At 39.6% G+C, this 25586-nt stretch overlaps 1 protein-coding gene across 1 annotated transcript; it reads left to right on the top strand.

Moving 5' to 3' along the window:
• Positions 1-24242, top strand: YIPF3 (Yip1 domain family member 3). The gene is made up of 9 exons (XM_054977299.1): positions 1-203; positions 8401-8601; positions 15307-15413; positions 16259-16304; positions 17385-17477; positions 19739-19870; positions 20628-20741; positions 21799-21922; positions 23770-24242. The coding sequence occupies exons 1-9, from the start codon at positions 117-119 to the stop codon at positions 23889-23891; spliced, it is 1026 nt and encodes a 341-aa protein (XP_054833274.1). The 5' UTR covers positions 1-116; the 3' UTR covers positions 23892-24242.
• Positions 24243-25586: the final 1344 nt, after the last annotated feature.

The following is a 25586-nucleotide window of genomic DNA, read 5'->3' as shown; positions in this document are numbered from 1 at the left end:
GCCCGAGTGGTGCGGCCGTCGTTTCAGTACATCCGGGTCTTTCTCGGTTTGTCGGGTTCAGGTCGCCTACTGGGGGGAGGGGAGGGGGTATTCCCCCCCAAGCAACAGTTGGGACAATGTCCGGCCCCGGGACTGCAGCTGGAGCTGGAGCACCGAGAGGTGGGACTGCGGCGGAGTGGGGAGCCTTCGAGGACAACATGCAGGTATGGAGGAGGGGTTCTGCAGTTACGATGGTCTTTTCTTCGAGGGTATTTAGTCCGGAGTAAGTTCCACCTTTGGCACCATGCCCGAAATCATTGGTTCAGGGGGAGGCGTTATCAAGGCAAGCTCCTGTCTAGAAAAGGTCGGAGAAAACATTTCCTCGTTTTCTGCTCTGGACCACGAACAATAGTTAAAACTCTGATTTTGTCAGAGTTACTTGAAAGTGAGTCCCAAAGTGAGTCCGTGGTTGTTAGAACTCTTTGCCGGTGTTCACAAGAGAGTGAAATTTGGGCTGCTGTATTGGAAGGTCCCAAAATACTTAATTGTCATAATGATGAACGGCTGTTGTTGTTTTTAAATCTCCAAAGAAGGTGTGTCTTTTGAGAGGAAGAGATGCAGAACACATTAGTAGTCATAGTATTTATTTATTTACATGATTTATAGTCTATCTCAGAGACTAGGTGGATTAAACAGTGTAAAGTAATATCAGACGATCATAAAACAATGCAATAGGATATGGATTGCAGAAATAGTAGTAGCCTGTCTTTCTCATTGAGGCATAAAGTAGATTACAAAATTGTGTAAAGCAATTGGACAATGATTGTAGAACTGGAAACCAACACAAATAAAAAGCCGCCTAAGGCTTTTTGGATCCTTGGATCCAAGGATAAATCAAACAACTAAGGAAAAACAGTCTCCTACAGGAAAAGTGTTTTTGCCATATATCAAAGGAATCACTGATCAGATGGGAAAACTTATGAAAAAGCACAACCTACAAACAGTATCCAGACCCACCAGAAAAATACAACAGATGCTACGATCAACAAAAGACAGTAGAGACCCCCTCACCTCTGCAGGAGTATACCACATACCCTGCAGCTGTGGACAATTTTACATCAGTACCACACAGCGCAGCATCCAGACAAGAATAAAAGAACGTGAAAGACACTGCATACTTGGCCAACCTGAAAAATCAGCAGTGGCTGAACATAGCCTAACTCAAACAGGACACAGTATCTTATTCCAGGACACTAAAATACTGGACATTTCATCCAACTACTTTGTCAGATTGCACAGGGAAGCCATTGAAATTCATAAGCATAAGCACAATTTCAACAGGAAAGAAGAGAGTTTAAGAATTAATAGGGGTGGTTGCCAGTCCTGAAAAACACCAGACTAACTAAACACTCTACATCTTACGATAGCCCTGCAGATAATATTAGCATATCAAGCACCAATCCATATGCAAAAGAACCTCCTCGGGATACAGTGAAGCTTCTACCCATTAGCATTCCACACCCTGGGAAACAGGATGACTCAGCCCAAGCCCACCTTCCTGAGTAGATATAAATTACCTGCCAACATCTTCTCCACACTGTGACACTGAGAGATCTCTGTCTTTTGGTGCTACACCTCTGAAGATGCTAGTCACAGCTGCTGGCAAAACGTCAGGAACTACATTGCCAAGACCACAGCCATACAGCCAGAAAATCTACAACAACTAAAATCCTAATTCTACTAACAGTTGCTTACAGATAGTGTAAGCACTTTAAAACTTGCATTCCAGTGACAGTGGTTTTGCTAGAATGTCTGCTAATAAACTTCAGACTGCCCAGGTTTTCCACGTGGTGGAGATCTGCCATTGTCTTAAAGGATAGCTAATGAGCATTGAGTAGAATAACTTCTAAGGAGACCTGCTGAGGGTGGGGGCGTGGCCCTGACCTCCTCCTCACCACCTTCAGTTATCAATAATTGAGAAGAATGCTCATGGCTTCCAGAATTTAAAACTGTTGGCCATATCTGGTGGGCTTGTAGTAGTCCTTGTGTCAGTTTCTGAACCATACAGCAGCACATCTATTGAGTATAATGCAGGGTTATTCCAGTCTAAGCCCATTCTGTGATGGATAAATATTTTCCATAAATAGAATTTGTTGGGAAACTTTTAATTGGATTAATAGCTGCTAGTTGTTGTCCTACTCAAATTCCCAACTTATATTTCACTTCCTGTAGTTTTAACCACAGACAACAGATGGAGCGACTCCACTCCTTGCAGGACACTATTACCACCAACCAATATCTACATTCAGGGTTGCTTCTTCATAGTGGCTATTTTTTGTTTAGCTCTCTTTACATTTGTGAATGCAGAGGCAGGGGTAACCAGACATCCACATGATAGTTTTCCTCCACACTTTCATTGCTTCAGTTTTCTGTGCAACCGGCAGGCCTTTTTTTAGACTTCACTATAAAATTACAATGTTATAGCAAAATGGCAGTTTTTATTTTTTAAGCCAGAAAAAAGCCCTCAGGTGGTGCAGGGGAAATGGCGGGGGTGAGGGAGTGCTGAGGCAAGGGAAATGATGTTGATGTGGTGGGAGTCTAAAAATGCACACCTTTCCATTCACACAAAGAATTTATTAAACTGGATGTTGGAAAGATAAGAGGAATAATGGGGAAAACCCAGAAAATCATTGATCAGGGTATGACATTGTTTGAATGTTCCAAAAATCCCACTACAATCCAAATGCCAAAGTGCAGCAAAATCTCCATGTGGTTTCTTCCCTTCCATTTCTGTTGATGTTGCCTGTTCTATCTCACAGGGTTTTTGTCAGGTGCCTGGCATCGCCTGTCATGCTCAGACTCGGTCTTGCCTGCGACTTTGATTGTGATTTAATGATTCCTATACTTCATGTTATAACTCAATTGCTTGACCTGTCAGAAGCTGTTAACCTTGCTTCTAGGACTCCCGATGGGAAAGTATGTGAGGGGAGTGTTTACTCTCGGTGTTATCTGTCTACTCCATGGAACTTCTCCCCTTAGCCTGGGAAAGACACTCCCCATCCATCCTTCCTATTCCTTCCCTGCCTAACTGCATTCCCAATGCCTGCTAGATGACGTTAGACTGGGGGGGGGGGCCTTGGAAGTGAACTGCGCTTTTGAACCTGTAATTGCTTGATGTTTTCATATAACCATTATTCCTGGCAAAGATGGCCTAAGTGTATGATACTAGCAGCTTATCAATAAAGAACTTTTACTACTCAAAGTGAAGTCCTTATTCTTGCTTGGCATCCATACAGTTTTACATATAATGATAATTTTAGAAGAAAAACAACTGCTGCTTGCCCAACATGCTCTTTTCAGTTCCTTCCATTCTGTCCTTAGTACATCCTCCAAACTGAGGTGACAAGAAATGACATTCTAGAGCTTTTGGCGAAATTAAAAATTGATAAGGCTCCAGGTCCTGTTGGCATACATCCAAGAGTTCTTAGGGAACTAAAACGTGAGATTGTTGACCTACTAACCCATCTATGTGGTTTGTCACTAAAATCAGTCACTGTACCAGAAGGTTGGACGGTAGCAATATTACACCTGTTTTTTAAAAAAAGGATCCAGAGGTAAATTGGGAAATTACAGGCCAGTTATCGCCTTCTAACTCCTAAATCTGAACCTTTACAGTCCCAAGAACAGACTATTAGCTGTGAGGCCTTTGCTAAGCTTTTCGCTGATAAAATAGCACCAATATGCTCTGATCTAGATCCTAGCTGCAATGCAAGCAAGATAGAAGAAATGATAAAAGTACCATCCAGCTTACATTTGGATTGCTTTGAACCAATCACATTGACAGATCTTAACAGGATCTTGATGTCTGTGAAAATCACTACTTGTGCACTCGATCCTTGCCCATCCTGGCTGTTAAAATCAAGTAAGGACCACATAAGAGAACCACTGAGGTCTATTGTAAATCAATCACTAACTCAGGGCAGCTTTCCCTGGCCACTCAAACAGGCATTTATCCATCCACTACTTAAAAAACTATCCCTAAACAAAATGATGTGGCCAATTATCGCCCAATCTCTAATCGGCCCTTTCTGGGCAAAGTGATTGAGAGAGCAGTAGCTGACCAACTCCAGACCTTTTTGGATAACTAGTGCTCTGGACCCTTTCCAGTCAGGTTTCAGACCAGGGCATGGGACAGAGACAGCACTAGTAGCATTAGTGGATGATCGTCTGAATATAGACAAAGGCCATGCCTCCTTATTGCTTCTATTGGATCTATCTGCAGCCTTTGACACAGTAGACCATGCTATCCTGTTGAAGCGTTTGGAAACAGAAGTGAGTATCAAAAGATGCGCCCTGGACTGGTTTAAATTGTTTCTCTTGGAGTGGATTCAAAGGGTGGCCATTGGAGACCAACTATCTCTAGAATGGGAACTATCTTGCGGGGTTCCACAGGGCGCAGTCTTATCTCCCATGTTATTCAACCTCTATGTAAAACCTTTAGGAGAACTAATTTGCAGCTATGGAGTTGGATGTCATCAATATGTAGATGACATCCAACTCTATATCTCGCTATCCAGGTCCCCGCAGGATGTAGTAGAAATCTTAGATCTCTGCCTGACAGCCATAGTGAAATGATTGAAAAACAACAAATTGAAATTGAACCCAGACAAGACCAAAGTGATGCTTCTTGGTAAAGCAGAGATCTTGAAGAACATTGTGCTCCCCACTTTAGATGGAATTCATCTGACCCTTGCAGACTCAGTTAAGAGCCTAGGGATTATACTGAATCCAGCGTTATGACTAGAAAAACAAGGCAGTGGGGAAAATGTTTTCTGCAACCTCACTCTAGCCTGGAAGATGGCTTTTTATCTTGACACGGCTGACCTGGCCACTTGGATCCATGCTATGGTAACATCAAGGCTTGACTATTGTAATGCTCTATACATAGGTCTCCCATCTAAGTTAACTAGGAAGCTCCAGTTAATGCAAAATGCTGCAGCTCGACTGTTATCAGGAGTGAGCAGGAGCATGAACATCACTCCCATCCTACAGTTGCTCCATTGGCTACCCATCAGTTACTATGCTCAGTTCAAGGTATTAGTTATTACATACAAAGCTCTTCATGGCTTTGGTCCGGCATACCTATGGGACTGCCTCCCTCCCTATGTTCCTCCATGGCAGCTTCACTCATCTGAACAGGGTCTCCTGCAGGTGCCGGGCTGCACACAGGTGAAGTCAGCAGCAGCCCCTATATGGGCTTTCTCTGTGGTGGCCCCTGTCCTGTGGAATGACCTGCCTGTGGAAGTCAGAAAAGCCCCCACTCTCCTGGCTTTTCGTAAATGATGCAAAACCAAACTATTCAAAAAGGCTTTTTACTCAAATGGGAGGGCTGTATTGTAGGGAAGATGCTTTGCTAATGAGTTAAGGACCATAGACTTCTATATTACCTTACATATTTGCTGCTGCTTTAAATATGTACTCCTATGTATCACCTGTGCTCCATATTGTCTAATGTTAGTTCTAAAATTATGTTCTGCTTCAGTATTTTTTTCTACTCTGTATTGGATTCTTGCTAATACTGTGTCTTTAAACTTGTATCTATTTACCCTATGGTATTGTTTATGAAATATCCTTGATACTGTATTGAAATGTACTTGATATTGATTGTACTAATCTCATACTGTGTAATCTGCTTTGAGTCTCAGTGAGAAAGGCGGACTATAGATGACATAAATAAATAAATAAATAAATAAATAACATCTGTCCCAGGCAAATTAGTAGAAACTGTAATCAAAGATAGAATTACTGCACACATAAAGGAGCAAAGCCTACTGAGGGAAAATCAGCATGGCTTCTGCAAAGGGAAATCCTTCCTGACCAAACTTTTGGAGTGATTTGAGAAAGTGAAGAAGCATGTAGATAACAGCAACCCAGTAGACATTATATACCTGGACTTTCTAAAGGTTTCTGACAAGGTTCCTCACCAAAGATTCCTGCATAAGTTTAGCAGTCAATATCAGTCCTCTTATGGATTAAGACTTAGTTAAAGAACAGGAAGCACAGAGACCAAATAAATGGACAGCTCTCACAATGAAGTGAAGTAACCAGTGATCCCACAAAAATTGGTACTGGAGCCAGTGCTGTTTAATTTGTTCATAAATGATTTGAAACTGGGTGTGAGCAGTGTAGTGGCCAAGTTTGCTGATGACACAAAATTATTCAGTATGGTGAAAATCAAAACCAGCTGTGAAGAGCTTCAGGAGGATCTCCAAAAATTGTGTGTGTGGGGGGGGACACTGTTGTAAATGAAATTCAATCTAAGTAAGCATAAGGTGATGCGCATTGGAACAAAAAAATCCAACTTCAAGTATTTGCTAATGGGGGTCTGAACTTGTGAGGACTGAGAGGGGAAAAGACCTTGGGGTCTTAGTGGATAGTTCAATGAAAGTTTCAACGCAGTGTGCCACAAAAGTGAAAAAGGCAGACTCGGTGCTGAGGACTGTTAGGAAAGGGATTGAAAATAAAACAGCCAATGTTATAATATCCCTGTATCTATGGGTGGGTCTCATTTGGAATATTTTGTGCAGTTCTGGTTACTGTATCTCAAAACGGACGTTGCAGAGTAGGAAAAAGTACAGAAGAGGGCAACTAAGATGATGGAGCATGTTTCCTATGAGGAAAGGCTGAAGAGCCTGGGACTTTTCTGTGTCCTGTTTGGACAACTAGTTGGCCACTTTGTGAGACTGGATGCTGAACTAGATGTACCACTGATCTGATCGTGCTCTTATGTTCTTAAAATAAATATGAATACAAATAGGTAAAAGCAAACCAATCAAAAAGGATATTCTGTTTATAGCAGCATTTGATTAACAGCCTTTGAAAATCTGTGAATTGATCCTCCCCCTTTTTACATGTTACCTTAACTAACAGCCATTGAGAAAACGATATCTTTGACTTTGTGCTGATGAGGGTTTTTATTGTTACTGGTAAAAGTTTTGTGTTTTGTGTTCACTGCCTTGAATAATTAGAAATGTATTCCAATCCTTTTACTCAATAAAAGATTTATTTTAGATGCTTAATAATATTATTTATTAAAGTGTTTCATTTCTCACCCTTCCTCTAAAAAAGCCACGGTTCCCTCTTCCTATTTGAATCTCTTAACAGCCCTACAAGGTATGTGGTGGTGAGCAATGTTAATTGGCCGATGATCACCTGGCGAGTTTCATGACAGACTGGAGATTTAAACCTGGCTTGTTCCTGTATCTGACAATCTGTTTGCGCCCTGCTTGCTCTCATGTAGAGTGCTAGGTTGCAATCGAGGAGGCTTGACTCTAAATCCCACTCAACTCTGTAAGTGACCTTGTGGTTCAGTTGCTGGCTCTCAGCATCACTTACCTTGGTGGGTAAGCCTTGTATATGCTGCCCAGAGTTCTTAAAATGAAAAAGCTGCAGGAGTCACTGTAAAAAATAGTAGTATAGCATTGTTAGTGCTCCTTTTTAGACCCAAGGGAATTAAAAGAACAAATAAACAAATGGATTTCCTGTGTGTTGAGAACAAACTACATGAAAGGTAGTAAGCCTTCCAATATATCTTTCAATTTGAACACAGCAGAGAAGATTGTGGGTGTATACTGGTCTGCAGATCCTTCTAGTGACTGGTTTCACAGGTTAATAAGTGACCTGTGTGGGTTTGCTTATGATGATTATCTTTCCGAGTTTAACAAGCTGCTGCTGTTCAACTTTTGAGAACTTCCCTACCACATTGTCTGTCACTGTTACATTAAGAGCAGTGGAGCTGTTCTACAAAGAACAGTGAATATGCTGCCGATTTTAGAAATGAACAGTGGCAAATGGGAGCAGAGTTCCTATTTGCCTGTTCTACTTCTTTAGGGTAAATGCTTCAATATCTCCAGCCTTGGTGTGGCCTGTTGTGCAATATTTTCCCAGAAACATGGGATGTCTAGCAGAGTATCTCATTTTATGACTAGTACATTTTGTCAGAGCTACTTTAAGCCTCTCAGATCAGAACTCCTATTTGTTCTACCCTTAACAACTGTGTGTTACAAGGAGAACAGAATTCAGTGCTAGCTTTCTGTCGGACAATTCAGTAAGACTTGAAGAAGTGGCAGCACCTGGGTAAATAAACGGGATCTGGTAAAATTTCCCCTTACTGCTTCACATCAAAGCTTATTGATATGCAGAGCAGTGAATCTCACCTCATAGATGATTGAGGATGAAATTTCAGAATTGTACTGAGTTTAGCTCATGCCAGTTAGCTTTTGTGTTTGTTCCCAGTATTACCACATCTGGTAAAAGGAACTCATTTCTGCTTCTCTCCTAGTTGTTTGGAATATACTCATTGCACCTTAGCTAGAAATGCAACCTGTTTTTTAAATACCCACTTATTTGTCTGTTGTTCAGGGTGGGGGCAGTGCTGTGATTGATATGGAAAACATGGATGACACATCTGGTTCCAGTTTTGAAGACATGGGTGAAATGCACCAACGCATGAAGGAAGAGGAAGAGGTGGATGCAGAGGCAGCTGCTGCAGATGAGGAAGATGGAGAATTCTTGGGGATGAAGGGTTTCAAGGGACAACTGGGTCGGCAAGTTGCAGATCAGGTAATTGGAGCTCTGTGTGGCTTATTTTTTGATTTTCTGATTTTGTCTTTTAAGTTCTGAGAGCAGCAGGGAGCTGGTTTCCACATTTGTCTCATCATAAACCTCTGGGGACTTTGTCTCAGTGTTCCCTTCATCTTGGGATCCTACCTGTCTACCTTTAGTGGACAGTTTAAAATCTATGTTTTTTTTTAATTTTTTTAATTAATGCATCACATATTATTACATTTCAATACAGTCACAGTTCTCCTATGATACATCTTTTACCCCTTTTGTAACCCTCCCCCCCACATGGTGGCCATCCTGTAACTACAAATTAAATTTTAAGCCATGAGCACATTTTTTTCCAATTTTCCAAATATAGTTGTATTGGCTTCTCCATTATATACCCATTGAAAATATGCAGTCCATTTCTCTTTTATCTCCTCCATTTTTCCATCCCATGCCTTATCTTTTTTTAAACATTCCAACATATCTGATTGAATATATTCATACAAGTAATCATTCCATCTTTCTAAGGTCCATTTTAACTTCTCCTTCCAACCGTATGCAATCACTGCATGTGCAGCTAATAACATTGCTTTGAAAATATCCTGGTTTTGTTTCTCAATTCTAATGTTTCCCAATACACCCATGAATAATAGATCTACATCTATATTAAGGTTGACCTTACATACCAATGCTATTTTCCCCCGTACCTTTTCCCAAAAATCTATAACCTTTGGACACTCCCACCATAAGTGGGAGTACCACCCTTCTTTTGCATTGCAATGCCAGCAGTTAGGTTTCATCCCTTTAAACATGTATGCCAATTGGGCAGGAGTTCTATACCACTTCATGATTATCTTTCTTTCAAGTTCTCTATACTTTTCTAGCTTAATTGCCTTCAAATTCACCATTAACTTATTAACCTCCTCAGAAGTTATTTGTTTTTCTTTATTCCATTTATTTTTTAAAGTTCTAAACATAAACTCCTTATCCCTCACCAATTCAAGGTAGATTTTCCCTGCCAGCCCTTTCTTAATTTCATCCACATATAATGTGTGTTCTATATTGTTGTCTTCCCTTTTAATAGCTTCTTTATATTTATCTTGTTTAATTAAATGGTATAACCCCCTTAAATTTAGCCAATATCTTTCCCCCAATTTTTGATTCAATTCCTGAAGTGGTAACAAATCCCCTTGACCATTATACATATCCTTCACTCTAGTTATACCTTCCGCCTTAAGATCTTCCCAAAATTTCGGGTTCATCTCCTTCTCCCAGATATACTTAAGTGGAGTCCATTTTGAGTTCTGTGGCATCATAGCCGTTTTCCACCTCTTCCAGGCAATCAAGGCTATTTTTCTTGGGCCCTTTGCTTGCCTTATCTCCTTTTGCAGATCTCTAGTATAAATACCATAGCTACCTGCTCCCTTATTGATTGCAGATTCAAATCTTGCCCACTTGTCCCCTTTCCTCCATTCTAGCTCCATCAGTGCTTTCAACTGGAATGCATCATAATAGGCTTGCAGATGTGGGAGACCCCATCCTAAATCATCTTGGGGCGCATATACCAATTTTTTTGAGATTCTTGCTTTTTTCCGGCCGAACACCCAATTTTTAATATTTTCATCCCATTTCCCTATATCTTTCTGGTCAAGTTCTATTGGGAGTACCTGAAGTAGGTATAACATCTTTGGTAATATAAACATTTTAACTGCTCTAATTTTCCCTAAAATACTCAAATGTTTATTCTTCCAATCCTTCAATTTCTTTGTTATCTTTGTCCAAACCTTATTATAATTGATTTTTTGTAGCTTCTCTACGTTTCTAGCCAGGTATACTCCTAAATATTTAATTTTACTTACTCCTGAATTCATCCCTGTTAAAACTAATATCTCTCTTTTAGTTTCCCTATCTACGTTAAGAAACATTATTTCAGATTTCTTAATATTGACACCAAGCCCCGAGCTTGACTTGAAATCTTCTAAAATAACTAGCAATTCTCTTATTGCCTGTAGCGGATTACTTATTGTCAGCAAAATATCATCTGCAAAGAGATTTAACTTAAGTTCTTCCTTACCTATTTGAAATCCCTGAATTCTACCACTATTTCGAATCCTATCTGCTAGGGGTTCCATTGCTAATGCAAATAGCATCGGGGATAATGGGCAACCTTGCTTTACTCCTCTCTGGATTGAAATTTCTCTAGTATGTCTATTGTTTATTCTAATAACTGCTTTACCGCCCCTATAAATTTCCCTTATAGTATTTAGGAACGGTCCAGTAAAACCAAATTTCTCCAATACCTGCATTAAATAATTATGATTTAAGGTGTCAAACGCCTTATAAACGTCTAATTTTAGTAGAGCTAGGGTTTTCTTTTCTTTATCAGACAAAACATTTAGTATATTTCTCAATGGATGGACTATAAATCTATTCTTGACAAAACCATACTGATCTTCCTTAACTAATTTTGGTAAGTGTTTTTCCAATCTATTAGCTAGAACTTTCACGAATATTTTGTAATCTTGATTCAATAAACTAATTGGCCTATAAGAATTTGTATCTAGAGGGTCTCTCTGGGGTTTTAGAATTGGAAGGATCTCAGCTTTCTTCCATGAATCTGGCATTTTACCTTCTTTTAATATATAGTTAAATAATCTTTGCATTTCTGGTAACAGTAACTCTGCCATTTCTTTATAATATTCTGCAGTGAATCCGTCCAAACCAGGGATTTTCTATTTTTTAGACCCTTTAATACTTCTGCTATTTCCTGTTGTGTGATATCTTTATTCAGGCTCTCCCTCTGCTCTGTCGTTAAATTGTTGTCTAATTGTTCATCAAATTTTTGATTTTCTCCAGATTTAAATAACTGTTGATAAAATTTAGCAAATTCCTCTCTTATCTGAGCATTTTTAAAAAGCTGTTTATCCCCATCCCCCTTGATGCATCCAATGTTTTGCTTTTCCTTCCTTGTCTTTAAATAATTGGCCATTCTTTTCATTGTATTTATATTGATTCTGTGATATTCATTTTTCACTAATATTTCTTTCTTCCACATAGATAAAGAGTCTAAATTCTCTAGCTCTTTTTAAAGTTTTTTAGGAGTTCTTGAGTCTGTCTACTGTAGTTTTCCTGCAATTCTTTTTGTTTTTGTATAATTTCACTTACTTTCCTGCTTCTTTCCTTATTGTTTTCCCTTCTAATTCTAATTTCTTTAGCAATATAAACTCCCCTTATGACGGCTTTAGCAGCATCCCAGAGCACTTCTTCCGTAACTGAGTTCCTATTTTCTCTAAAATAGAGCTCTATATCTCTTCTTAAGTCCATCCGATCCTTTTCTGTTAACGGCATATTAGCCTTATATTTCCAGATATTCTCTTTCTGATCTTCGCTTAATTTAAGTTGCACTATCAAAGGAGCATGATCCGAAATCCATATAGGTTCAGTTATTGTTTTCACCACCTCTGTCTCATTTGTTTCCTTTATCAAAATATAGTCAATATATGAAAAAGTCTTAAATCTATTAGAAAAATATGTAGGTTGTGGTGTTATCCCTCCATAAGTAAATACATCCTTCAATTTCCATTTCTGAAGTTTCAAAGTTTTACTTTTCTTAAAGTCGTAATTAACATCCCCTGCTACAACCAATTCCCCTTCATAGAAATTCTGTAATTTCTGAAATACCTTATTTAAGAAACTTACTTGACCTGTATTTGGTGCGTATATAGAAGCTATTGTAAACTTCCTGTTGTTCAGCTTGAATTTCAAAAAAACATATCTCCCTTCTGAATCAAATGTTTGATCTAATTCTTGTATCTTTAAACCTGAGTGTACAAGGATAGCTACCCCTCTTGCTTTTTTAGTTCCTCTTGCCTCCACCTTTGTTTCCCATAATGGGGAATTCAGCAAAGGTTTCTTATCTTTTTTACCTTTATGGGTTTCCTGTAGGCATACTATATTTATTCCCTGTTTTTTAATCAAATTTTTTAATCTGTATCTCTTTAGATCTGAAGCCAATCCATTTATATTCAAAGAAAGTAATTTAATTATCTCAACCATTCTCTTTTGTAAGTTTGATATATGTGTGCTCATTTCTGTCCTTTCTTACTTTGATGGTCACCCCCATTCCCCTTCCCCCTTCCTGAAGAGCCTCCCCTAAGGGGTATACAAGTGGCATATGCCTCCTGACCTCTTTGTTGCTTAATTGAGAGCTGCGTTCCCATCCCCTCCTCCCTTATTATTTAATTTAAGCATGTTTCAATAGAAGCCACCTTGCTTATTTCATATTTTTCCATTCAAAAGAAAAAAAAATCAAAAATAAATTAACATCAGTGCTATATCTTCAAACAGAGCCTTATTGTGAAGTACCAGATGTAACCTAAGATTGACTAGTGGCTTTTCTCAGGCGCTTTGGCTTGCTTTGTAGCGACTGGTTCGACTCCCCTTCTTCTTCTTCGGTGCTAGTTGTAGTAATGTCAATAGCTTCCTGTTGCTCAGATTCTTGCTCCTCCGTGTTTTCTAGTTCTAATGACGCTGTACTAATTCCCAGTCTCTCCATCATTCTCCTTGCCTCTTCTGGGTTTCTTGCACGCAAGAGTTTACCTTCTCTAAATACCAAAATTACCGCTGGGTATCCCCATGTAAACAGTATTCCACTGTCAAAGAGTCTTTGAGTATAAGGTTTTAACAACGCTCTTTGCTGCAGCGTCTCTGGAGAGAGGTCCTGTCTTATTATCACTTTAGAGCCATTAAACTGTAGGTCCTTCTGGCTTTTTAGCCATTTATAAACAGTATCTCTTGTTTTCTCTCTTGCAAATGCCATAACAATGTCTCTTGGCTTTGCTCCCAGACCAGGTTTGGGACGGAGAGCTCTGTGTGCTCTTTCTATTTCCTCCGGGCCAATTTTTATTTCATGTTGTTCAAACCATTCAATTAACCTTGCTTCCAGATCAGTCTTTAAAATATCTTCAGGAATGCCAGATAAACGAATGTTTCTCCTCCTTTGACGGTCGTTCACAGAAGCTAATCTGCTAGTCAGTTCCTTAATTTTGGCCTCATTAGCTTCAGCTTTCTGGGCTGCCTTGTCGGCAGTATTTTTTATGCTCTTAATTTCTAAGGCCATCTGTTTCAAGTCTTTCTTGAGTGCCTTAATATCACCCCTAACATTCTGTTCCGAGGTGGTGATAAGCTGTGTTAAATCTTTCAGCTCTTTTTTAGTCGCCATTTTACACTTCTCTCCTTCTCTCCCAGCCCACGCCTAGGGAGTATAGAAGCAAAAGATATCTCTCACCTCCAAAGGCTCACAGAGAATACAACCTCTCTGGTTCTCTGGCACTTTTTCCTCAGTTGTTTCAGACTGTTTTTCAAAGTTTATCTCTCTTCTTGGCAGCTTAATAACAAATTTCTCTGGGAGGCAGTTTCGGGAGCGTCTTAACCGGATCGACGCATGCGCAGTTCCTCCAGTTTAAAATCTATGTGATATAGGCAGACCTCTGACTTTACCAGACTTACAGTCCAATCTTGTGCCAGCTTACGCAGAAGTAAGTCTCACTGTATTAAGTGATACTAAGATAAGTTTGCATAGGATTGGATTGTTAGACAGTGCTACAGTTCCAAAACCCCATTGCTTTTAATTGTTTTTATCCCCACAATCTCCATTAAAGTAGTTTGCAAGTCCGTTTACAATGATTTAAAAGAGCAAAACAGAAATAAATACCATAACACTGAAACAGATAAAAACAGCATATAAAATTAATAATGAGGAACTTACATAAAATTAGTTATTTACAAAAACAAAATAATACTGCTGTAAAAACAGCATAGGAGAGCTATACTTATCAGTTGTACAAGAACAGAGAAGAATCAATAGCTGGCATTTAAAACCATCAACAATTGACAAATGCCTTAGAAAATAAAACTGTTTCTGTTTCACTCTTAAAGCTTTAGTAAGTTTGCTGCCTGGCAAGCTACCAGGAAGGGGTTTAGACAAAAAGTCTTGTCAGATATACCCTGTCTCTGGTAGCCACCCACCTTACTTTTGAAGATAGGGGCTTCGGGAGCAGAGTCTCTGATCTGAACTTAGGGGCAGGTCCATATCGCAATAGGTGATTCTCTGGGCACCTTGGTCTCAAACCATATGAGACTTCAAAGGTAAAAATCAGCATTCTGAATTGTGCTTGGAAACCAGCAGGCAACCAGTGTAATTCTTCAGGCGCTGCTGAGATGTGGTAACTGTAATGAGTCTTGCTACTCAAGTTTTGAACCAGCTGGATTTTCTGAGTAGTCCTTGGAGATTTAGATCTAGCTCCTCTTGCTCCCTAGAAGTAAAATGAGCCCACACACGATGAATAACCATCTCTCTACCTGACTTTTGGGTCAGAGAGTCATGAGCTCAAGCATCCTCCTCTGCTTGCATGATCTGCAAATAGGCCCCTTCAGCATTTCTGCCTAAGGAGACTAGTGTGAGACCGTGCCCTTGGCACTGCTAGAAGCAATGTATTGGCAGAGATAGTGAAGTCTGCTGCCAGTTCCTGGCTGCGTCTGGATTTTTGTAACAACTGCAATAACCGTGAGGGAGTGGGTTGGGGGAAGGGACATGATCTACCTGCCGATCTTTGCAGAGAAATATCAGCCCTCTATTAACAAATCAGTTCCCTAGTCCTTGGTAGAATTAAGAAAGATGCTCTCGACTGGATGTTTTTCTCTTTCTCTCTCTCCTAGATGTGGCAGGCTGGAAAGAGACAAGCCTCAAAGGCCTTCAATCTGTATGCTAACATTGATATCCTGAGGCCCTATTTTGATGTTGAGCCAATGCAAGTTCGGAACAGGTAAACAAACTTGACAGGTGCCAGCAAATGCCGGTAATTGTTTCTCCCACTTCAGTTCTGTCTGATCTACCAGAGGCTTTCATAAGATTGCCCTTTATAAGTGAAGCTCTTTTAGTGGCAGAGGTCCAGTCCACTCTAGAAGAATGTCAGTACCTGCATTTTACTGTTATTAAAAATAATAATCTGTCCTTAAATAATCTTTATGCGATAGACAAAAGGCTCACACAGTTCTGCTGTCTGCTTTCTGTCCTTTTATGAGGCAGTTTGGGGAGAGTGAAAAAGGATTTTAGCTATGGTTTTACTACTCAAGCAGATTGTGCCAAGCTGTTTGATTTTAATTTTTTTTAATGCTGTTGCAGGGTGTCAAGTATTGGTTCAGCAGATTTTTTAGTCTTGTCTATCCAGTCTGACAACATCAAATCCAATCTGTCATCCACAATAGTGATGGTCCCAAGATACAAATTGTTGGCCATTGCTCTTAAGCCCTTTCTGAATCCCTGCATGACAACTGCATGGACAACAAACAAAAATGGAATGTTACTTCTCTTGATTGTTTACTTCCATAAGGGTTGGGGCATGGGCCCTTCTTCTCTTTAAGGCATTATATCCAGTTTAGTATGTCTGTGCATGAGTTACAGGACAGAAATATGGTGCCAAGACTCTGATTCTGTAGCATCAGGTCTGGCAGAAAATAAGTTTTGTTTATTTATGTACTTCCTAAATTCGTGTCCTGTCTCTTGGCCTGGCAGACCTACAGACAATTTCAAAATGAATGAGTGCCTCTGAGATCTGATTTCTCTATTTGTAGCTGTTAACACTCTTCTGTATGCCTTGTTCTTTTTCAGGTTGCTGGAGTCCATGATCCCTATGAAGATGATTAATTTTCCCCAGGTGAGCTGCTGCACCAGATATTAGGCTCAGTCTTTGGTTTAATATTATGATGTCAGAGCTAGTGTATCCTAAGGGCAGGAAGCTTCTAAATCCCAAGTTGACTGGTTTGCAGGATTATGTTCTGCTTCATTTTGCCCATTTATATAGAAATATAGAACAGAGGTGGTGCCTCATCTATGTTTCATCATGGATGCACTCTGATACTTTCCTAATGATGAATTACTTGGGCAGAAAGCTTCGGTAAATATGGCTGATTACGCTATTCTAAATGTAATGGAGTAGAACGTATGTAGTTGCCTTGCAGTCATGCATGTTGACTCTTCTTCCTCCATTCATACTCCAGAGAAGAGCCCATCAGTCCAATGGTGCCATGAGTGTCGCTGGCCTCTCTCTTGCCAGTTCTTCAGTCCCCTCCTCACTTCCTTTTGCTCTTGCCTGCTTTGCCCATGTTGACACCATTGGCTGATCTGCAGTGATTTAACAAGGGGCTTGTGCTAGTTGAAAAGTCAAAGCCTAGCTCCTAGTCATGGCTTTAAATGCTTTGATGACATATTATTGCTGACTTGTCTTGGGCCTGGCAAGTGAGCATTTACATCAGAATTTCCAGCTCTGTGAACATGAACCAGGAAGGTGAAGTTTGGAGTCCACCATATGCCACCTGTCTAGCCTCCTCTAGAGCAGGCAGAGAGCCCTGACCCAAATCCTCACAGGTTCTCCTCTTCCAGAGGTTCTACCAGACAGGCAGATAGTTCCCTATGCTATCTCTCTCTGCTACCTTCCTTCAGCAGAGTCAAAAACCATTCTGTCTCAGCAGCTCCCAAGAGCCTCCCTTTCCTGCAAGGGAAATTCTCATTGGCCCAGCATTCCATCCACTCCCATTGGCTGTATCTCAGAAGAGGGGGAGTTAGAGCCAGTCCTGTCCATCACAGGACAAACTCCTGCTTCTTATGAAGTAACATAATAGGTTCTTTTGCTGATTCTCTCAGAATAAATGCCCTGGAGTGGTGAGTGGAGTTAGTCTGATGCAGTTGGTTTCATGCAAAACTAATTAATCACTTCCTTTTCTTCCTCCTCTTGTAGAAGATAGCGGGTGAGCTTTACGGTCCCCTCATGCTGGTCTTCACACTGGTTGCTATCTTGCTGCATGGAATGAAGACATCTGATACCATTATTGTGAGTTCAAATCAAATGTATTATACAGTCAAGGACCAGCATAAAAGAAATACTACAAAATTACAGAGTTAAAATTATTAGTAAAAATAGCACAAAATTAAAAGTTAATTAAAACAGTAATATAAAAGGGTGGTATTTACATAAACTCCGATAATGAGAGCATTTGACAGATTTTATTGGCTATTGCACAAAATTTTACGACTGAGGCTGTCGTTGTTGGATTTCCGTCTTCTAGAAGTAGCCTAGCATATTCCAAGCTCATTCTTCCAGGTATGCTATTGATCAAAGAAGTAATGAGCTTGATGCAAGCATCTCGATAGAAGGGACAGCGTAGAAAAACATGATCTACAGTCTCAATTTCTCCTTCATTGCAGGGGCAAAGCCTTTTCTCATAGGGAATTCTGTTAAACCACCCATCTTAAACAGCAGAGGGAAGTGCAGCACACCTTGCAAGTGTAAAGGCCCTCCTGTGACTATGCACCTCCAAGTGGGACAGATAGGCTGCCGGCTTAACTATATATCTGATGTTCATAGGGGACAAGAAAGTAGAGACTCTTCCCTAAATCAAGCTGGCATTCAGTGTCCAATATCCCTTGTTTTATAGCCTGTTTTGCCTGATCAAAACCCATGGTTAAAATCATGGAAGGTGAAAGGCTCACAAGTTTGCAAAGGACTGTCTTAAGCCATTCAGATTGATGTTCATCCAGAAGGAGCGGTGGGGTCAAGCCTTGCCCGAAATAGCTGATCGTAAACCAGTAATTTAAAGAGGCAAGGCACACCTGAGCTTCCACTCTGACAGTGCCAGTCTCCAGACGTAGCAACGCATTTGGTACGCAATTGGGGACTTGCAAAGCCGCTCTTAGGAACTTTGATTGGACATGCTCAAGGGGGGCAAAAGAAGATGATGTCGCCCCTATCATCATTCCATAAAGGAGTTGGGCCAAAGTTTTGGCTTTAAAGAGTTTTAGGGCAGCAGGGATCCACCCTTTGTTCAGAGAAATCTTAGTATATTGTGAGCTGACTTTTGCCCAATATCTGCTGCATGGACAATACGCGCTTTTTTTGAACCAGAGGCATGAAATACTGCATCGAGATATTTGAAGGTCTGTACCTGTTCAGTCAAGTGGCCATCGATGGACCAGGTTCTAGACTTCTGTTTCTTACCAAAGGCCATTATTTTTGTTTTTTGATAATTTATGGTAAGAGAGTCTTCCTTGCAGTGCTGTACTAGAGCCTTTAGGGCTCTTTTATTGAGAGTTAGGGGGACCTGTTTTCTTTTTAAATTAATTTATTATTGTTTATAATTACATATACACAAAGAAAAAGAAAAAATATCTATACAAATGAAAAATTCATACACAAGAAACAGTAATCTACAATAAATCATAAAAGGCAGATGGGTAAATATTGTCATTTAATTTCTCATTCCAGAACATAGTAATTAGAATCCAGTTTTATTAAATGCATCCATTTTTAAAGAAATTACTCCTTCAGGTTATGTGATAATGTGTTAGTCTTGTCAATAGAGCAGTACAACAGATTTTATTAAACCATTCGTTTACAGAAGTGGTTTCTGTCTTTTTCAGTTTGTTGCTATAACCATCTTGGCAGAAGTGAACAAATTTGCAACTACCTCCTTATCTGAGTAATCCACTTTGTCTTTCAAGTACCCTAGCCGTATTATCTCAAGTTCAAGAGATATGTTGATACATAGCATTTCATTATCAAACTGGACCACTGTTCTCCAAAGCATTTGTATCTTAAGAATTTCTAGAAGATATGAAATATATCAGCAAATGATGATCCGCACCCTCAACATTTATCCTCCAACATTTATTAAATATGAGTGCTAACCTGTGGGGAGTCAGATACCACTGAAAAAATATTTTGTAAAATTTGACTTCCAGATGAAATCATTCTACAGCTAACACTTTTCTACCTCCAACCCCATTCTTCCATATTAATATTAATCTGTAATAAGTTCTCCCCATTTTAAATATAACTTTTAAACATAACTTAAGGAGCTCTTATTTAGGTTTATTAATAATATATCTTTGTGATAGACCTATGGGGGCCTTTTTTTCTTAAGCAGGATTTTATTTAGCTTTGAAGTTACTTGGACATATGATGATGAGAGTGAGCTCTTTCTTGAAGGTACAGCTAATGTCTTTGGTGTGAGCATGTGTAGTCAGTGCTGCTTGACAGTCCTATTATCAGTTTGAATGGCTTGCCTCTTTAACATTCTTATTGCTCTTCTGCAGCGGGAAGGCACTCTGATGGGTACAGCAATTGGTACTTGCTTTGGTTACTGGCTAGGCGTTTCCTCCTTCATATACTTCCTGGCGTACTTGTGCAATGCCCAGATTACCATGGTGCAAATGTTGTCACTGTTGGTAAGTAAGAATACACTTCTCTCACTAGTGAAGTCTTTGTCATAGACTATACGAGTAAGAATAGGATTGTCTAAGGGGAGGGGCCATGGCTCAATGGCAGAACATCTACTTTGTGTGAGGCTTCTGATTCAGCAGGCATTTCTGTTTAAATGGATCAGGATGTGAAAGACCTCTCCAGTTGGAGTAGACAGTACTGACCTTGATCGATTAATGGTCTGGGTCAGTATATGGCAGCTTCATGTGTTCTTCTGATGGCTTTATAGTTGTCTTCTCTCTCTTGCCTCAGTTTCCTTTGATAGCCTTTTATTTCATATCCCATGCTGGACAATGGTAGTGAAACAGGGCAGTTGTAGTTAGCTTTCAGACATAAATTAATGAACCTTTGCAAGTGTGCATGGTAATTAAGCTTGTAAGTTAGCCAGGACTGCTTAACATTTTCTCAGCCACTCTGAGCCCATCTGTGGGAAGGGCGGGGTATAAATCGAATAAAATAAATAAATAAATAAATAAATAAATAAATAAATAAATAAATAAATAAATAAATAAATAAATAAATAAATAAATAAATAAATAAATAAATAAATAAATAATGGCTGTGTCTCTGAAGCATAATTCTGCCAGTCAGCTGCAGCTCCCTGACCTGTACTGCTGCTGAAGCCAGGGCTGTCTAAGAGGGAGTATACAGTAAGAACTTAATGATGCTTGGGAATTCTCTCACCTCTTGTGATGTTTTCATTGTGCATTCTTTCCCTTACAGGGGTATGGCCTTTTTGGGCATTGCATCACCCTCTTTGTCACCTACAATATCCACTTTCACTCCCTTTTTTATATCTTCTGGTTGGGCATTGGTGGACTCTCTACACTACGAATGGTAAATGGTTTTAAATGTAGTACAAATGTATGTGTAATGGGTCTTCCTAACAGAGCCAGTTGATTGAGTATGTATATGTGAAGTGACCTCCTTTCTGCTTTGCAGTAAATAGTTGCATAGCAAAGCATCCTCTGCAGTTAAAGGTATCTTTTTCTTCTGATTTGTATAACACGCTGCATCAGACATGTATTTATTTATATGTCGCCTTTTTGCTACTGCATTCATGGAGGTTTACTCTTCAGAATAATTGCCTATATGAAGGCCCTTTATGTATCATTCAGAGTTACACATCACCTGTCATGCAGAGTACTTTAGAGTTGATTAAACAGCACTAAAATGTATTTTGCAGTAGAAAGAACTGATTTAAAAGATTGTTAGCTCTGGTTTGTAGTGGGGGAAATGCTCTATGGATTAAAGCTAAAGACTGGATCCACTTAGAGTGATGGTAACTAGGAGTCTGAGATATATCCTTTTTTGAAACTGAGTGTGTTCAGTTTCCATACTGGCTGAAACTAACTTGAGGCTGTCTCTCTTGTTTAGTGTCAAGCGTTAAATTCCTGAAGGCTTCTGCTAATTTTATGCAGCATTTCCCCATTATCACCAGTGGGTAATAACTGCTTCCCCAGCATGAAATCTAACTTAAATGCCCGTGCTTTGGTAGTACTCAAATTCAAGGTTGCACCCCCTGATGCAGGGAGTGATAAATGAAAAGACTTCTTTATATGTAGGAAACCAGCTGTCCCGGGTACCTTTACATCCACTGAATTCTGTAGCAAAAGACCAAGCCACGGAAAATGATATAGCTTCCTTTTTTAAAAAAAAATTATTTTTATTGTGGAAAAGTTAAAAGATAGAGCAAAAGAAGAAAAAATAAATCATAACACAACTACAGAGCCAACAGTATCCTACGCATCAACCTACTACAACGAAGCAAAAAACAGCAAAAAGCATAATAAGCATATTGTTAATCCGTTATAACTTCCTTACACTCCTTCCTTTGTATGTGAGGGGTGGATTGTGTGTCAGAATTTTAGAGACCTAAGTTTCTGTCTCCTAGGTTGCTGTACTTGTGTCACGCACAGTGGGACATACTCAACGACTTATCCTGTGTGGAGCACTTGCTGCCCTGCACATGCTGTTCCTCCTTTATCTGCACTTTGCTTACCATAAGGTGGTGGAAGGTAAGAGAAGATAATATGTTTTGCTTCTAGAAAAACATGGGTTGGATCCAGCAAAAAAAGTCTCTCTTTTGTTTCATTTGATTTCTCCCTCATTGCTGCACCACCACCACCCATCCTGTGGCTGCTTATGAGCTCTCCCATTCCTCAGAGAGGAGTTTTGGGACAAACTGCAGGTTGCTTGAGTTATGTGAAGATCATCACTTTTCTCTAAACATGTTCACTAGATTTCTACAGTCTTTGCGAATTAAATATCAGTTGTTCCATGTGTTACCTGGCTGGAGAAATGTTTTCAAACCCTGAGATGTGAAACCTAAAAGTTTTTCCAGGACTTCCAAGAGTTTTAAACCACCTGTTTCCTCTAAGCAAATACCTGTTCAGATTTCATAGTATGTTCTAAACCCCATTCTGTTCCCTCACCTTAGGGCAGTTTCAGACGTAATGTTTTTCCTTTATGTAATTTCTGTATAAGGAAAAGGTGTGTACATTGTCACGTGGCGAACAGGCTCATGTGTTTCTTCACCTGTGCATTGTAGTGATATCTTTATAGAAAGTTCTTCATGTATTGAAGCTGTCCTGTTTTCCTATTGTTAAATTTTCTCATGTGACTATAAGAATAACAAGCACATGGAACGTCTGAGAGGATTTTCTTGTCCCATTTTCACGTTTACTGGGTAGGAGTGTTTTATTCACAAAGATTTGAAATGAAACTGTTAAGGGTTTTTTTTTAAGGACCTCTCACCTAATGCCCTGTGTGTGAGAGCACAGTTGAAGCTGAACACACACACAAGAGGCAAATTTGCCTCGTTGGCAGATTCTTTCTCCCTGACTTCTGGAATTAAAACTACAGGTCAGCTCAATTTTGCAGTGAGGAGAGAAAGTTCCTTTTAACTATAAACATTTTTTGTTTTCACTTTCCAACTAAGATATTAACTTTGGGTTATTTCCCAGAAGAATTTCGAACCCATGACAAAATTATGACTCCAGCATTGAAATGTTTATATTACAGTAAGATCTGATTGTCCCGTCAATCATACCCGTTGGGTGCCATGTATCCTGGGGAATGTGTTATTTGTTCTAACCTTTGATATTTTATTCTGTAAACAAATAGCAATTATTCTGTTAACCAATCAGTACTGAAGGGTATATAAGGCCCTCCAATGCTACTGGTCTTTACACATGTCTCCCCCTAATGGAGGCAGTGTCTGGGGTTATTCCATATAAGAAATGAACACATTTTCCCTCTGTAATCACTATGTTTGGTGTCTTGAAATATATATGGGTTAGTGGTAGTAGGAGATTTATAAATTCCCCTAACAGTACCTAAATTGGTAACTTTTTACATATTATCCTGATACTTACAGAGGAAGGGGATAGAGCTTCCATATCTTATGATTTGTCACTGTTGCCACTTTCCCCTCACACACAGCCTTGTATCTCCTTAAAAAGAATACAAGCTTTTGTACTTAGTCTGAATCAATTGAAATTTTTCACTGTCTCTGGTCTTGGCCATTATCACAGCCTTTGCCAGGTAAGATTAATTTGCATCATTATGCCCATTCATTTAAGCACTGTTCTAATTTAATCTGTGAACAAAGCTAAATCCTGATTCCACAACTACAGCTCAAGGCCCACCGCTCCTTTAACAGACTGCAAATTTACCGTTAAGAACAATAATGCCCCACCCAAACCTGTAGTCTCTTCAGGGTAAAGTGCATGTGTATAAAAAATAAGCAAGAATCAATTCTGACATGGCAAGGGATCAGAGTAATTAAATGAAATATAACGTACGCTGATGTGGATACACCATAGGGTTGGTATTAAGTTATGTTGCTCTTCTCCACTCACAGGCATCCTGGACACATTGGAAGGACCCAACATCCCTCCCTTTCAGAGAGTTGCCAGAGACATTCCTGCTGTTTCCTCTGCTGTACTGAATGCAACAGCCAAAACAGTCGCACTGGCCTTGTAGCCTTAACGGACTCTGGCCTGCTCTCCCTGCCACTGCATAAGTCGTACATTCTGCTGCTGATACCAAGGGAAAAGAACAAAGCAGCAGAAGCAGGACTGGGTTTTATCTGCAGAACTCTTTTTGGAAGTGATGGCTGCATGCTCTTGAGCATGTTTCAGCGGAACTACTTTTATCCAGCTTTGACCCTGTTGTGCTTGGTAGAGCCATTCTCCTGGCTCATGTATATTTCCTGGGATTGCGGAGCTTAGTCACTTTCCTCCCCACACCCTTTGTGCTTGGTGTTGTCTCCTCATCATATGTACTTGTGCTCCCCTTTTGGCAATGGAAGAATTAAATGGATGGTAGTTCTGAGCAATCTCTTCCATTGAGCCTGCATCACAAACGTAAAGGAGCAGATAGTTCTGTGCTGCTCTACACCTGTGTTTTAAAAATCTAAACAAAGTGTGGGTATAAATTCCTTTATCCAAGGTACATTGCTTCCTTTCATAGGCATATATTTCAGCTTTTGCTGAGGCAAAGAACAGCAACCAATCGCTTTCCTTTGTTGTTGCTCATGACAACCTTTCTGTTTTGTATAGTGTGAGTTTAAGTGATTGTGTTTTTTATTTCTAAATTGCATACCACTACACTGTCTTGCATGTTGAGACTGGCATGCTTTGGTTGCTCTAGTTTTCTTTAGTGTGTGAGAGACTGTAGTCACATGTCAAGGTATACTGAGTTAGGGGACATATATGGCTTGTTGCTGTGGTCTTTTGATCCTGCTTCCTCCCTCCAAGCATAGAGCTTGAATGCAAAACTTCTGGGGTTCATCATGTTCCAATTTACAATGAGTCCAAGTGTAGGAAACCTGTAAAATTAGTTTACTTCACATAAGCCAGGACTGTAAAATTTGGTTAAAGTCTAGTATTTAACTAGGGGCTTGTTCTGGAATTCTGGGCTTTAATATACATGACAGTGGAAAGAAATATTGTCGAAGGCTTTCACAGTCGGAGAATGATGGTTGTTGTGGATTTTCCAGGCTGTATAGCCGTGGTCTTTGCATTGTAGTTCCTGACGTTTCGCCAGCAGCTGTGACTGGCATCTTCAGAGGTGTAGCACCTAGAGGTGCTGCACCTCTGAAGATACCAGTCACAGCTGCTGGCGAAATGTCAGGAACTACAATGCAAAGACCACGGCTATACAGCCCGGAAAATCCACAACAACCATAGTGGAAAGATTCCTATCCAAGTGGATTCTCCATATGTACTGAGCAATGCTTTCTGTAAAAAGCTCACATCTGAAATCCTCACCATAGCCTGTCTAAAAAGATACGTTTTAACCTGTAAGCAAGACTATTACTGCTTTGTTGTGAGGTCACTCCTTTGTATGCAGTATGTATCCAGTTCCACTAGAATGTAAAGCACTTCAATTTCTTTTTCCACCAATTTCTTTTGTTAAGTTGGCAACTATTTAACCAGGATTACAGAAGAAAAAAATGGCATTAATTTAATAAGAATAATATAGATATCTGAATATAGATAATATAAATGCCTGAAAAATTAGTACAAGAAAAATTTTTAAAAAATTAAACTTTAAAATACATTTATAACTGGGCTATAATCTACAAAGAAATAATGCATTCAGAAAAGTTACTCCAAGAAGATAATTATACTAGTAATAAAATTATTACTAGTTGAGGCTGTATATTAGTTATGC

This window comes from Eublepharis macularius, chromosome 1 (genome assembly GCF_028583425.1).
Source record: "Eublepharis macularius isolate TG4126 chromosome 1, MPM_Emac_v1.0, whole genome shotgun sequence".
Classification (NCBI taxonomy): Eukaryota; Metazoa; Chordata; class Lepidosauria; order Squamata; family Eublepharidae; genus Eublepharis; species Eublepharis macularius.
The sequence above is the reverse complement of the archived record's forward strand: the minus strand, read 5'-3'. Positions and strand labels throughout refer to the sequence as shown.

What these genes read in the sequence shown, in the direction of transcription:
- YIPF3 (XM_054977299.1), top strand. Translation starts at nt 117, where the DNA reads ATGTCCGGCCCCGGGACTGCAGCTGGAGCTGGAGCACCGAGAGGTGGG. An exon ending in AGACATCTGATACCATTATT is followed by an intron (nt 17,478 to 19,738) that starts GTGAGTTCAAAT and finishes GCTCTTCTGCAG; the next exon opens with CGGGAAGGCACTCTGATGGG. An exon ending in TTACCATAAGGTGGTGGAAG is followed by an intron (nt 21,923 to 23,769) that starts GTAAGAGAAGAT and finishes CTCCACTCACAG; the next exon opens with GCATCCTGGACACATTGGAA.